Source organism: Homarus americanus, unplaced genomic scaffold (assembly GCF_018991925.1).
Source record: "Homarus americanus isolate GMGI-L3 unplaced genomic scaffold, GMGI_Hamer_2.0 scaffold31037, whole genome shotgun sequence".
Classification (NCBI taxonomy): domain Eukaryota; kingdom Metazoa; phylum Arthropoda; class Malacostraca; order Decapoda; family Nephropidae; genus Homarus; species Homarus americanus.
The window spans coordinates 2,989,123-3,004,994 of NW_024722227.1; the positions used below are offsets into that span (position 1 = coordinate 2,989,123).

The 15,872-nt window shown below is 36.3% G+C and overlaps 1 protein-coding gene across 5 annotated transcripts in view; it reads left to right on the forward strand.

Moving 5' to 3' along the window:
• LOC121862292 (cytoplasmic FMR1-interacting protein-like) overlaps positions 1 to 15,872 on the forward strand; it is a 102,180-nt gene that overhangs the window by 36,200 nt on the left and 50,108 nt on the right. For all 5 annotated transcript variants that reach the window (XM_042360425.1, XM_042360424.1, XM_042360426.1 and 2 more), the window contains 5 exons: positions 589 to 783; positions 4,736 to 4,950; positions 5,096 to 5,226; positions 8,081 to 8,251; positions 9,210 to 9,292. In XM_042360425.1, coding sequence (XP_042216359.1) covers positions 589 to 783; positions 4,736 to 4,950; positions 5,096 to 5,226; positions 8,081 to 8,251; positions 9,210 to 9,292 — 795 coding nt within the window. The remainder of the gene's footprint in view (positions 1 to 588; positions 784 to 4,735; positions 4,951 to 5,095; positions 5,227 to 8,080; positions 8,252 to 9,209; positions 9,293 to 15,872) is intronic.

Genomic DNA, 15,872 nt, shown 5'->3' on the forward strand with positions numbered 1-15,872 from the left:
AAAGTTGGACTTACAAACAAATGGACTTAAAAACAAGCCTTAGAAACATAACTTGTTTGTAAGTAGAGGAGCACCTGTATGTGGCTCAGTCTTATGCCCTTCTTTTATTAACACTATAAATGTTTAGAGAGAGTGAGTTATGTTTTATGTGGATTTACATTTCATTTGTTATACTGTATTGTTTAAAATGTATTTAAGTTGAATTATATCCATTAGCTTTTTTACCTGGGGGAGGGGGAGGGGTGGATCATATCTGTCTTGCATAGGAAAAATAAGAAAAAAACCTATTAAAAATCTAATTTTCTTAGAAATAGTTTAAAAGAGTTATGATTTGAAAGTTGTGGTGGGTGCTTACCTTTTGAAGCGCTGTGTTGGCTGGAATAGAGTTTAAAATTCTTATTTTGAGGGTCCTCAAGTTTAGGGAGTTCATAGAGGGAAGGAGACATCAAAAGTATATGGAGATAGATAAAGAGGTCAAAGGCACCTCATGTAATAGACTTAAAGGAAAGTGACATAAAAGTTTTGTTGTTTTTCAGCAATGAAAATTAAAATTTTTATCTTTTGTTAATAAGTTAACATTTTTGCCAGGTTATTACTACCTACAAAGAAACTGCCAGAACTGATGCAGAAAACAAAGATATAGCAGATCTAGCCCTCCGTGGTCTACAGCTTCTCAGTGAATGGACGAGTGTTGTCACCGAGCTGTACTCCTGGAAACTACTGCATCCAACTGATCACCACTCTAACAATCATTGTCCAGTTGATGCTGAGGAGTATGAGAGAGTAAGTTCCTCATGATTTAAAGACTGACATATCATGACAGTGCATGATATGTTGTGTGAAAGTGTAAGTAACCGAATTATGGGTAGTAAAATTTCATAGTTCATCTTTAATTACAAGCTTAGGCCCTTAAATATGGGACCTTTGGGACCAAGACCAAACCACTTTTGGGGATTTTCCAGTTTCCTGGGTCCTGGGTTATCTATGCTACCCTAGGCTTACCAGGAGACTATATTAGGTTTTGCTTCCACATACTATGTCACTCACACAAACTCTGTTAAATGTTGTTTTGCTCATTAAATAACAAAATAAAGAAAATATTATTAAGATAAAATAGACTTGAAATATACTGTAGTTCATTTAGAAGTTGAGAGTTCCTGAGAAGGGAATTAAATGGATTGTTTACATGCCAGCTGCTTCTGATGCAGGAATCATTTGTCAGAAGTATAGAGTTCATAAATGATTATTATCTGATTGAATAAGTAGCCCAATACTGTACATACCTTGATTATTTTTTTTAAATTTATTTGTATTAATAAAAATATGCATTTTGTTAGAGCTTTTTAAATTAATATTGGTCAAATCAAACCACAAATTTCAGGTAACTTAATAGCATACGGATGCTCCTTGTTGTCTCCTGTGCCATGTGAGCACAAGCGGTTTTTCTGTTTTTCATTTTGTCATCTATTTTTACCCTACACTGGGTGACCAATTATAATGGAACCTCATCTAAAATTCCTTGCCTAATGGGCATGAAAAATATTAATTCATATATATAATAGTACAGTATGTATCTTAAAAAACAACTTCAAGGAAAAAAATACAGTACAGTGGTCCCTCGGTTAACGAGCGCCTCGGTTAACGAGATTTCGGTTCACGAGTTACTTTCCATAAGATTCTTAATTTCGGTTAACGAGCAATCCCTCGATTAACGAGTTTCTTATGAGCCGGCCTCCACATGTTTTAGCTTGCATTTGGCGGTCCACCAGCTGTAGTATTAGTCCGCCAATACAGTAATCGGTTCTAAGGCTTAAATTCCTTACCCTTTTACTAAATATCAAGAAGTTTATACTATTCAATAATTTTAAAAGTTTAATATTATATTTTTTAGTCATTTTAACAATTATTGAACATAATTGAAGGTAGGGTCACTAGTTTGTGGCACGCCATCCAGCCTGCCAACACAGCATACAGGCGTCAGTCTTTGTGTCTTTTCAGTGGAGGTAACATCTTGCTTGAGACTCTCTTCAATTAAACGCTTTTTTTCTGTGTTTCCAAGCAAATTATTGGTCATTTTGAAATTTATTTTACATACTGTATTGACAATATATAATGCAGTGCAGTGTTGATTTAAAGAAAATAATCTTGAATTACACCAAGAGAACTAAAATTTTATGGGTGAAATGGCGCCATGGGGTGACTTCTCTTCCACCCCAATGCCTTCTCTTCTCCCTTCTCCTCCACCCCCATTCTAATTCCCATCATCATCATCATCCAGGAGCCTTCTACATACACACCTCAAAGTAAGTGTACTTTTCTCCCTTTTTTGTTGAATTTAGGCAATTTTTGGTGAGCTGGAACCAATTACCCAAAAACCCATTGAAACAATGGTTTCGGTAAACGAGTTTTTCGGTTAACGAGCAACCTTCTAGAACGGATTGTGCTCGTTAACCGAGGGACCACTGTAAACATAAAAGAACCAACGAACATGTCCACATCTATTTTTGTTTGCATGCTTTCACTGAATCGGCATTTGCATAATTAACGTGTATTCCCCACCAAAACTTGCATAGGTTCTGTCTCTGTACTCTCTCCTTTTTCACAATCTTGTTTGTGTGTTAAGTGAAAATTTTAGGCCCATCATGTCTGGGAAAACAGTCTGCCAGTGTGGATGTTAGTAAAGCAACCAAGGTGACCAGGTAACAAGCACAGCTGACAATGCTTACAGAATCAAACCAAACAACACACTGAACTTATGTAAATATTAAATTGTTAAATGCACTAATATTTTCTTGGAGCACATTTTACAGTATAAAAAACTAATAATGTACAATATTTGTATTATTATTTAGAATATACCCCTGTACTTACTGTGTGATTATTCCCCCCCCCCCCAAAAAAAAAAATAATACAGTGGAAGTCCAAAAATCCGGACTGCTTGGGGATTGGGTCGGTCCGGATTTTCCTGATTCTCAGGCAGTACTTTTAAAATTGAAATTTAAGGAGGAATAAAGAAGAGATGAACAGGTTCATTTTGATAGTTTATTCATTAGCAAATATAGCATGCTTCATTTATCAAAACGAGCAGTTTTAAGGAAAAAGCTGTGAATTCTAGAATTTTATTCTTTGCCTTTTTTATATCATAAATTGTAGACTTTCCAATGTCGTATGTTTCCATTAGAACAGTATTGCTCACACCACGTTCTAGTTTCTTAATTATTTCAAATTTGTCACTCAATTTCAACGTGTTCTTCTTTCTCTTCACACAATGAAATTTATCTACTTTAGGAGCCATTATTATGGGCCTGTACAGTACTCTGTAAATGGAAAGAGTAGGACTCAAAATTACATACGTTGTCACAGTTTGATTGCTCGTTTTAAAGTGGCGACCGCATGGTCACTTGTTGTCACTGTGCAGCTGTTGAAGTCACGCATGCGCACATACACACAAAAGCCCGCTAAAAAAAAAAAAAATTTGAAAGGTCCGGATTCTCGGGTGGTCCGGATTTCTGGCATCCGGATTTTTGGACTTTACTGTAATAATAAAAACAAATAAATTGTCTTCATTGTCAATTATTACTTCTGGGGGAGATATTTTTTTGGCCAGTGTGTCTTCTATTATGTAATAAAAATCTATTGGTAAGTCAATTTTTATTTTAAAAATTTCTGTTTGCAAATACTGTACTTTTTTAAGAATGCTTCCCATATGTAAATTGAGAGATGAGTGAGTGTTCAATAGTTAACTTTGAAAGTTAATTGATCCAACTGTTTGTAACACAACAGTAGTAACAGTAAAGGCAACAGTAACTAGAACTTCTATTACCTTGAGTCAAGATCTATGTCCAGTGTAGGTCTGGCATCAGTTAGTTTCAGATGAGCTTCTGACATTTTGGATTTAATTTGATATCTCCAGTAAAAGTTCTAGTATCGGGTCTATTGGAAAAATGGCTTTATGGGACTGGCTTTTTCTCCAGTTACTCTTATGTAGTGAGGTTCTACTGTATTTTGATGTATTGGAAATATTTGCAAAATTTCATCTGATTCAGAATCATCTTATTTTGGAATGGCTTCAGCTATTACATTGAGCTGTGCACATGTGTGTGTGAGTGGTCAGCATAGGTTCCCAAAATTTTGTATGTGAAAAAATAGTAGATTGTCTTTGTACTGTATGTTCCACTACTGCCACTCTCTGTATGTCCTTCAACTCTACAGCACACCTGACTTCATGATGGAATCCTACAGTATTAATTCATTGGGTACGATGAGTATTTTTGTGTGTTGCACAGCTGGTTCTACAATTATTTCCTTTAACTTTAGTTAAGATATTGGAGGCATTGGGTGTGCCTTAATATATATGTAGTAACTAGGCAACATCATTAGGTACTGTATCCAGTTTGTTTCTTTGCATGGTTAACAAATAAACAGCACTTTTTGCTCATAGATTGTGTATACATATACTAAATGTACAATCAAGGACAAAAGTTGTGTCGCGGCTTTGTCCGAAGATTAAATACAGTATAACTCATTTAACATTATGAGAGCCCACTTACCAAAAGCTTAGCCCTTCGGCATATCTTTTCACCAAATTTCACGACACAAGTTTTGTCTTTCTTTGTACATACTGTATTTAATTTTAATTGACTACATTTCATATCTTGCCAGAAATATGCTGGTAAAAATGATGCAGAATTGCCTTTGTTTAAAAACAAATATTAATGTAATAATGTGTTTCCAGGCCACACGTTACAATTATACAGATGAAGAAAAGTTTGCATTGATTGAAGTCATCGCCATGATCAAGGGACTACAGGTGTTGATGGCTCGCATGGAGACTGTTTTTCTTGACTCTATTCGACGCAACATTTACCAAGAGTTACAAGACTTTGTGCAGCTCACTCTCAGAGATCCTCTTCGTAAAGCTATCAAAAACAAGAAAGAACTGCTGAGAACGTATGTTTAATCTACTGAAAAAAAACTTATTCTGAGGTTGTTGATATAAAGGAAATATTTATTTTTTTTCCCTGGAGTTTTCATTGAGGTACTTAAAATTTTTATTATAATTAGAATTACTGAAATTTATTTTTACTTTCAACAGCATCCTTGTCTCAGTGAGAGAGACAAGTGCTGACTGGAGTAAAGGAATGGAGCCTCCTGAAGACCCAGCTCTGAAGGGCAAGAAGGATCCAGACAATGGTTTTGAGATTAAGGTCCAGAGAAGAAATGTTGGTGAGTTCCTGAATCATGTTTAATGCTTTGTACTAAAGGACACACTATAAATCTTCAATATTTTGTATGCATTTGTACAGCTAGACCCCGACTTACGACGGGGTTAGGGACCCAAATCCAGGTCGTAAGTCCGAACGGTCGTAAGTCCGACATAGATAAAAAAAAAATCTACAATGAAATAAAGTACAGTAAAAGTAATAAATAATGAGGAATGGATAAGTACAGTGAAAGTAATAAATAATGAGGAATGGATACAGTGTGACTGAGCACTTACCTTTAATGTAATCAGCTGAATGCACATGGGGCCTCCATAATTTTCTAATTATACATGGAGACTACATTAACTGGAAACGTTTTGGTATAGAAAATGCGTGCGTCATTTGAAGAAAAAAAAAAAAAAAAAATGGTCACAACTGCGGCGGTCATAAGTCCCGACGGTCGTAAGTCGAAGCAGTCGTAAGTCGGGGTCTAGCTGTACTTGTATGTTTCGTGCTAACATGTGTATATACATTGAGGTGACCTGTGTGTAATGGTCAGTATGCTCGCATTACAAAGGAGTGGATCAGGGAGTATATCTGTAAAGGCCTGGCCTTTGGGATATTAATCCCTTGCCAGCCTAATCAGGATCTTTTAAAAAGGAAAGTCAAGAACCATCTCTTTACTACTAAAATGATCACAATAATTTAACCCTGACACCACTCACTCAAATATTGAATAAACAGCACTGGAGTCAAACAATTACTTTAAACAAAACAATCAATACAACAAAGAACAGGTATTTCCTACGGCTGTAGACGAATCTTCCTTCTAACCAGCATGATGGAATGTTCTGGTAACGCGGTGATCCGCTCTCAGGGGGAAGGTCCAGGGCAGCTTTCTCACTTGGCGCCAAGGCTGGCATTACGGTACGGTACGGTTGATATTTAGTCAGAATGTACGGTACGGAATTACGGTACGATATTTTCCTTGAAGTACGGTACGGTACAGTACGATTTAGGTACAGGTACTGAAAAATGAGCAAAATTCGGTACCGTATCGTACCGTACCGTACCCAAGGCTTAAAAACATGATCATGCAATTATTAATCCCTTGGGATTGTGACGCATTTTGACAGTTTATTCTGGCTATCATTACACACTTTTATGCAGCTTAGGAAGGATTTATGGTAATAAACAGTATAGACTAGCTGAATTAGCCATCTGTCTATTGTCTTTCATATACCCTTCCTAAATTGAATAAAATCATCTAATAATAGTCAGAAAAGAGAAAAGAAATGTGTCATCGATCTTCAAAGGGTTAATGCGTTGGTGGCTTCTGTGAGTGCATTTACGTGATCAGTACCGTCCGCCAGCTGGTAGTCTGGTACTGTCAGTACTGATCACGTTGCGTCACGCGAACTATTCACGTATAACTTGAGAGTTGAGAGTAGTGTCTCCAACTCTCCACACTCCACAGTCACTCCTTCCATTGCCGTCAGGAGGGAGCAGTCATCCGAGGCAGACAGGGGCACTTTATCTAATATTGCACGTTATTGGTAAGATGACACATATTTTTGCTTCATTGTAAATTAGGTAGACTAAGAAATAAAATTCCATAATAAGGCAACAATATTATGTGGGCACATTTGCATCTATAGTCACTTCGTAAATGTTCCTTTTCAAATCCACACATGTACTCTAATAAATTGTTCACAAATAGGGAATTATTTTCATGTAAATATATTTTGCTGACGGTACGATAAAAGTACGGAATTACGGTACGGTATTTTTTCCGTATGGTACTGTGCGAAATTACGGTACGGTATTTTAGCCAGGTACGGGGTATGGAAAAATATTCCGTACCGTACTACCAGCCTTGCTTGACGCTGGCGTTGGTGGGCGATGTCTTGCCACACAGGAGAGAAGCCAGGGCACAAATGGTGGATAGGGCGTGGAGGAAGTGGCGAACACGTGGCAGCTGCGGCAGTAGCTGGAGTAGGTGACCAGAGTTGACAGCCGAATAGTGAAGGACTGGGGAATCAGCCTATGATCCCCAGGAACCTCAGTTGAGTACACAACCAGAGTTGGAATCGAACAACGGGGGAAGTGCAGCTGTGGTCAAGGCTGGATAGTGTCTGGTGTGCAACGAGGCAGCAGCGACCTTCTCACCTCCATCTATCTCCCCTAGTGGGGCCGCGAACAAGCAAACGGGTGGCGGACAACCATCCCGCTCGTTACAGCCCTTACAATATCCTTCTACTTTGTATTGTTTCTGTCGAGTTACAATGTTTTATTTGTTGATTTATGCTCAGAACTTTATTTTTTCAAGATCTGTTTATTCTGATGAAAGTACATGAATAACATAGTTTAGGTATACAGTAAACAAATTCAATCATACAGTTGATTATTGTGAAATCAGGGACTTGGTCAGATGAAAGATTGTGGTCTCAACCAGATTGTGATAAGTGGTTCATGCTTCCATGTCAGTGATGGTTTAGAGATGCAATAGTTTATGCTGTTTTGTGCATTATGAATAGAGTTTTCTTGTTTAGATATGGATGCTGTCTGAACTGGAGATTCATTTATGGCATTTGATTAATAAAGATTAAAATATGAAATTTGTCTGATGAAACTTTGGCATTCAAGAGTTAGGTTTGGCTAGGGGAACAAATGCCTCTATGCAGGGACCCTGGTTTTTTCTCTTGGTTGGGCTTGGAATTTAATGGGACTATGGAGTGGAGGGGAGTAGCAAAACCTTTATTTCACAGGGCAATAAATTAGTATGGTAAAATGACATATTACTGTATAATGAAATGTGATAAGGTTTGTTTATGTGAACTTTTATCTATTATCTTTAAATATTATTTATTTTACAGGTCCTTCTTCTACCCAACTATATATGGTGCGAACAATGCTAGAATCTCTCATCTCTGACAAGTCTGGTGGGAAGAAAACATTGAGGAAGGAGCTTGATGGCCAACATCTATGCCAGATTGATGAATTTCATAAGACGTCATTTTTCTGGACATACCTGATAAATTTCAGCGGTAAGAAGCTTAAAGTTTATGTCTTCCTTGTATAGCCTTATTATCTTTTGTATAGTTCTACAAATGTTGCATTTTAAAAGATTAAATACTCACTTAATATGAATACTAATATGTTAAATCTGAGTGTTAAAAAATGCTTCTTACAATGTGGCTTTATGCATTATCAAGTCACTAGCCATTATTAGTGGAAGTTGTTTGCTAAAGGGCTCTTAGTTGGTAGGTTAATCAAAATATTTTAACAGACTGATGTGAATATGCAGACACTAGGTGAATTGTCCCTTAGATGTTCTTTGGATCAGTACATGTTATATCTTGGCTGCTTCACTTTTAGTGCTGTGCAGTGAGTGACTGCAGCACTACCATGCTCAATGAGTTGCCTCTGCTACTACTATTGTGGGGAGTTTTTGAGCTTTTATGTGTGAAGTTACCCTCCACCTCCATATATTTTGAATGTTACATTTTACACTGGTTACAAAACATTAATTTTTTTAGGTTTTGAAGACCCAACAACAGTGCTCCAGACATCTGAGCTGAATAACTGTATACCCTACATTTGTTTTGTTAATACACAAAAGAAGCATTTCTTGTATACAGATATATATACAAATTTGGGATACCTGATAAAGTGTATGTATGGGGAAAAGGAGTTGTTGGGGAAGAGGAAGAGAGAAATAAAAACAGTAGAATATGAAAGAATGGAAAGACTTAGTTTTGATTCATAGTGTAAAGTCAGAATGAATGGAAAACTGCTTTGTTGCCTGTCATGTGAAGTCCAGCGTAAGAAAATGAAAACAAGAAAAAAGATTTTCACCACTTTCACAGTAGTATTACCATAGGTAGCTAAGACCAATTGCTGTGTACAAAAAGAAAAAAATATAGAATCTCTGAGTTTAAGAAAATTTAAATTATGTTTTCTTATTAAATGATGTCTAATGTTGAGATAATATGTATTCTACAGAAACCCTACAGTATTGCTGTGACCTCTCCCAGTTGTGGTATCGTGAGTTCTACTTGGAGATGACGATGGGTCGTAGAATACAGGTGAGAATGTGTAGAATATTACTTATATCTACATTTTTTATGTTTGTTTTTGTCTGAAGAGTACAGTACTGTATTGTGAATTCCATTTGTGTTTTGAGATGAATTAATGAAATGGCTGTTTTTGAAGGTGAATGTGTAAAGCATTTAGAATATAGGTGATAGTAATGATGGTGGTGCAAATGAGGATTCCTTGTTTGATCAGTGCAAGTTCAGGAGTCCCATATACAGGGGGTCCACGGGTTAGAACGGGTTCCACTCTTGAGGACGTTCTTAAGTCGGATTTGTATGTAAGTTGGAACACATGCTATGTGCATACCATACTTACAGAACAATGTTTAAAATCCCACTATATCATAGCGTAAGTCCTTTGTATATACAGTCGGCCCTTAACATACGCGGGTTTAGCATACACGGATTTGCAAATACGCGGATTGCCCCGCCGGAGGAATATTCTGTATATTGAAGTAAATTCAAATTGCGCGCCATTCAACCCGCGCGCGGCACCGAACACAGGACACCGCCCGCTCCCGCAACCTCACACACACACACACGCATAGCTCTCCCTCACTCAGTCAGTCTCGCTGTAACCACGCTTGTGTTGACATCAGCATTGTAGTTGCAAAAATATTACATTTCCGTGAATGTATTATATCAAGCACAGTATGAATAGAATATCACTAGTATAACAGTATTTTAACCGAAAACTATTAAAAAAACGAGTAACATATCTTGAACATCGGAAGGTTAGGTAAAGTCTTTTGTTTTCATGTAGTTTATCCTAATTTACATTGAAATACATTACGTTTCAGCAAAACTACTACCGGTATTTATTTCTGAGATTATGGAAATGTAATATTTTTGCTGAAATGACGTACGTATTACAGTGGAAAGTGATGAAAGCAATGACTTTCGCTTTCTTTCGTTCAAAAGATGTTACCGTAATCGCTTTTCGAATGGTTTTCAGTTAAAAAACTTTTGTATTACAATAATATTCTATCCTAATTCACTTGTGATGCAACAGTTTTTTAACTGAAAATCATCCGAAAAGCGATTACGGTAACATCTTTTGAACGAAAGAAAGCAAGTCATTGTTTTCGTCACGATTTTATCCCACTTCCACTGGAATACGTAAGTCATTTCAGCAAAAATATTACATTTCCGTGAATGCATTATATCAAGCACAGTATGAATAGAATATCATTGTAATATAACAGTATTTTAACCGAAAACTATTATAAAAATGAGTAACATCTCTTGAACATAGGAAGGTTAGGTAAAGTCTTTTGTTTTCGTCATGTATTTTATCCTATTTTACATTGAAATACATCACGTTTTAGCAAAACTACTATTTATTTCTGAGAATATATTCATTCGGGCGCAGTTTAGGTAAAATATACATGTGATGTAACATTTTTTTAACTGAAAATGATTCGAAAACACGTACCCTCTAGCCCTGTTCAAGGAGAAGACTGGGAGGAGCTGTTTGGTGTTGAAGACGATGACAAGGAAAATGATTTTGATGGATTTTAATGAAAATATTCAGAAATATTGTATCGTAGTATTTATTCAAGTGAATTGGGATAGAATATTATTGTAATACAACAGTAGTGACGATGTGGAGGAGGCGGAGGGATAGAGCGGGGAGGAGGTGACTGGCGGGAGCAGGGATGAGTGGATATGCCAGCCAGTACATTACGGGTGTATTAATTGTTTTTATAGCTATTTTTGCATTTTAATATTAAATACTGTACATTACGTTTAAACAAAACTACCATTTATTTCTGAGAACATGGAAATGTAATATTTTTGCTGAAATGATGTATGTATTACAGTGGAAAGTGGGATAAAATTGTGACGGAAGCAATGACTTTCTCTTTCTTTCGTTCAAAAGATGTTACTGTAATCGCTTTTCGAATGGTTTTCAGTTGTGGGATTATAAGGCTAATGATAGGATAGAATATTATTGTAATACAGTACGAGTACAACAGTTTTTTAACTGAAAACCATTCGAAAAGCGATTACGGTAAAAGCTTTTGAACAACGAAAGAAAGCGAAAGTCATTGTTTTCGTCATGATTTTATCCCACTTTCCACTGTAATATGTACGTCATTCCAGCAAAAATATTACATTTCCATATTTATTTCCAAGAATATATTCATTCAGTCACAGTTAAGGTAAAATATACTTGTGATGTAATATTTTAATGAAAATACGGTATCGTAGTTTTCTTTTGTTTCAAATTTAATTAACAAAGATTGATGTTTCAAATGTAATGAACAAAAATTTATGTACAGTATCTATAAATACACTTTAATAAATGAATACTTAATGTTTTACATCGTCCTGTGCTACCATACCATGGATTTGGCTACTTTAGGCTTGCTATGATGGCGCAAGAGATCTGCCCTAGCAACTGTACCGACACTCACAGCTGGTGGTGCGTTGGTGCATCATTTCCATTGTTTACTGGTAGTTACTGGTAAATATTTTTCAACCTAACGAAACTATTACCCGTTTAGAGGTCGACCCCCAATTTTTTGCTAAATAATTTGGTCTTAAAAACTCGAACTACACACAGGTATATACAGTAAATAAGGACATGGGGGGGCCAGGGTTTTTTTTAGGGGGGGGGGTGGCAGCAAAAATACGCGGATTTTTAACATCCACAGGTATCTCTGTTACGTAACCCTCGCGTATGTTAAGGGCCGACTGTACATCTAAAATCACTTGATTTAAGGCAAAAAAAGAAATAGAATGACAAAATACAGAAATTGAATGTAAAAAATAAGTCATTAGGTAAATGAAATAAAGTAAAACGTTATTTACTCCCTTTGAGTGTTATATGATGGCTCAGTTTGGCTACTTGTACACTTAGACAAATGATTAATGAACAAACCAGGGTATATGCAGATACCTAATACTTTACACTACAATATTACTTATTTAGTGATGATAAATACACTACAATAGTATTTGTTAAGTGGTGATAAATACACTACAATAGTATTTGTTAAGTGGTGATAAATACACGACTGTACTGTACTAATTTATTAAGTGTTGAAGACAGACATTGTGGTAAGCTGATCTTTTTTCAGGAAAGTTGATTCTTTTGGGATACTATTTTATCAACCTCGCACCAAATGATCCTAAGTTATATGAGAATTGCGGGAGAGAGGGGGAGGGAGCAACCCACTTGTGCTACCCCCCTTCCCTCTGCCAGCTGCTCCCAGATTAACTTTCGTCTTCCACATACAATATACTCCTACACTTACTTGTTCTTGTTTTTATCTTTATTGTACTGTACAGTATACAGTTTTCTCTTTATTCATAAGACAAATTCTGTGGTTACTTACATGCAACACTTTACAGTAAATAACAATCATCTTTGGTGACAACAATTGTTGACAACCAGACTTACGTGTCTGATTTTCAACCCAGAGAGTTGTTTCATATTTTTGTATTGTTTATGTAACATTCTTTTAATAACCTTGTTATTCACTTAAAGACCTGAGTTGTTGAAGTGCAGTAATAACATAACAACAACTGATTTTCTTCAAACAGTTCAGATAAGCAGTGTCATCCTCCCCCTGGCTCATATATTCATATTTTTCGGACTGGGGTCTGCCCCAATTAGTCGAATTTATCGAGGTTCTACTATACCGTAAATTTCAAGTTTAACCCCGTTTGTATTGGCAGTCGTTCGTAAGTTGGACGTTCATAAGTCGGTGACCCCCTGTATATTGAAACTTTTAAACACAAAAATTCATAAATTCTATAATATAAAAGGTGTTTTTAGTTTACAGTAGAAAGATGTCAAGTTAGGATCTGTAATGTAGTGTTCAGTGTCTCAATGATCATGATTATTTTTTCAGGCAAGTCATAGGTAAACTGATTGGACACAGTAATTATTGTTCCTGGCTATTTTCCTCAAGGCCATGATAATTGAAATGTTGTGGTACAATATTTCAAATGTAGTAAATCAGAATTCCAAGTATTTTGAGTGATTGACTGGAAACAATATAAATAAATGAAGTAGCTAACATATTATGATGTGTTGGAATGTTAACCCTCTCGTGCACAAGATAAGTTTTAAGTTTTCCAGTTCCAAGATCACATCTCTGAGGTTTCAGGGCAGGTGAGACAGTGCGCAGTGAATATTTTTTTTGGCTTTATCAATTTCCCCCCTAAACTTGTTTTTAATGGCATAAATCATATATCTTTGGCTTCATAACTGATTACTCTCCAACATAAGCAAAAAAACAAAAACAATCATAATACAAGTACTGTATACACGTATAGCTATTTTTCGTCACATCTAATAAACATGAGGATAAAATACACACCAATACGCTCACAACCTCCTGGTCAAAATTGTCTGAGTCAACTGTTTAAGTACTATAAGGTTTCTCATAAGACCAACAGTTTTTGAGAAAATAGCAAAAAACTGATTCTTAAATGGTAATTTATTATTTTTTATTATCTTGTGCCTGTTTTATATCAGTATAAATTATATTGCATCTTGTAGCCAACACTATAGTGAAGTGAATGGTACTGATAAAATTCATTTGAGGGGTTATTTTAGCTATTTTTTTATACACTCAGGCGGGTGTTCGACTGCATTGCATGACTTACGGTACGGGTATTTCGTATAATATACGCGAATAACACAAATATTATGGCAAAATATACCATAATAACGTAAATTGTATTATCCAGTAGTTAAATATAAAATAATATCATAAGATCACATACAATTATAGGTGGATGGGCGTTCAACCGCATCGCATGATTGTCATTTAGTAAAAGAAAGTAATACAATATCTAATAATAAAATGCAATATAAAATAACAGAAAATATCTTATAAAATAAATTCATTCTGTACTCACATCCTTCAGTGAGGTGGAAGACTTCCAGAACTTGAAGATGGACTTTTGGGGAGGAAGTGAGTGAATGAGCCTGAGTAAAATGTAAGAGTGAGAGTGAATGTAGGTGAGTGTTGAGTGAGTGTAGGAGTGTGTGGATGAGTGTGTGGGGATATAGATGAGTGTGTGGGAGTGTGAATGAGGGTGTGTGAATGAGGAGTAGAGAAGGAGAAGGATTCCAATGTAGCATAGCTGATAAGTGTAGTGTGGGAGGTGGAAGGTGCTTGGTGACCAGGGGAGGCATGTAGTGTGGAGGTGAGGATGGGAGGTAGTGGGTGGTATGAGGCTTGCATAATACAGGCGATATGAAGGAGATGCTTGGGATGTGGAAGGTTGTGGTGAAGAAGAGTGAGGGTGATACATTGTTGGTGCGGGGGTGGTGGTAGAGAGAGTCTCTGGTGGCGAGGCGCGTGATAACGTGGATGCAACCAACACAATTGCTCCCTCAGATACATGACTTTCTTTGTTGTTATCATGGTCATTTTCATTACCAGGCTCTTTATTATCACTATCCACTTGATCCTCACTGTCCCTAAACAGGAGTTCTAGAAAATCATCCTCTTTCAGAGACTCTTTTGAGACAGTCACTATAACGAGGTTGTATAGCCTGATACGGTAACGGCTTTTGAAAACTAAACACTTTCCCTGTAAATATGAACAAAGTATTACATTACACAACCATCACTTCACTTTTCTAACACTAAAAATAAATTATTTCAGGGAGTAGGGTAAGCACTGTAATCCAGGAGTTGAGGCAGCCCGCAAGGAGTTATTGAAATTTAAATGGACACGGCTCACACTCACGGTCTGACTGCCGAGATAATACTGCGCATTTATCGTTCCAGTCTTCCCTTTCTATGGGTCTTGAGAGTTGCCAATTAATTTATTTGATAGAACTTACTTGCTACTATGACACATCAAAATTTGACAGATTTCTGTTGAAAACTTAATTTTTGGCAAATTTTTTAAACTTTGGTGACTCGATTTGTGTCATCGTGAAGTTGGTCTTATGAATATGATGCGAATCGTGTCATCATGCGCGAGAGGGTTAAAAGGTATATATGTGTTAAATTTTGTATGAGTAATATTGTGATAGATTGTTATAAAAGGGAATGACTTATTGGTACTGTCAGTAATAGAACAATTTCACAGTAGGTTTCATAGAGTTTAGATATGATACAGGTCTTGAGTTCAGACATGAAGTTCATAGGAGAGTGAATGTGATAAATTGTACCAGAAAAGGATTTTGTGGTGTGGTGAATGAGCTTGAGCTTGTTGGAGCTGAAGACAGGGTAGGTTAACCAAACCATACTGAGAAAGACAAATAAGGGGAATAGAGAAGTTTAGTGTATTATGAGAAGGCTTTTGTCAAAGTCACCAGGATTATGAGATATTCCACAACAAGGTTTCTTATTTTAAAAAGTTGTATTGTGTGTTTCTTAAACCTTAGTAGTGATGTAAACAACATCACATTGTCCGGGAGGGTGTCGCTTTACTTATCAGAAAAGCCTGGCCTGTTTGATGAGAATGGTGTCAGTAGTTGTGGAATTACTTGCTGTAATTGGAATAATTTTTTTATTATAATTAATTTGTCATAGGTTTAGTTAAGGGATATTTTTGCAAACACTGCCTTTGATTAGCAGTGTTAATGCTAATA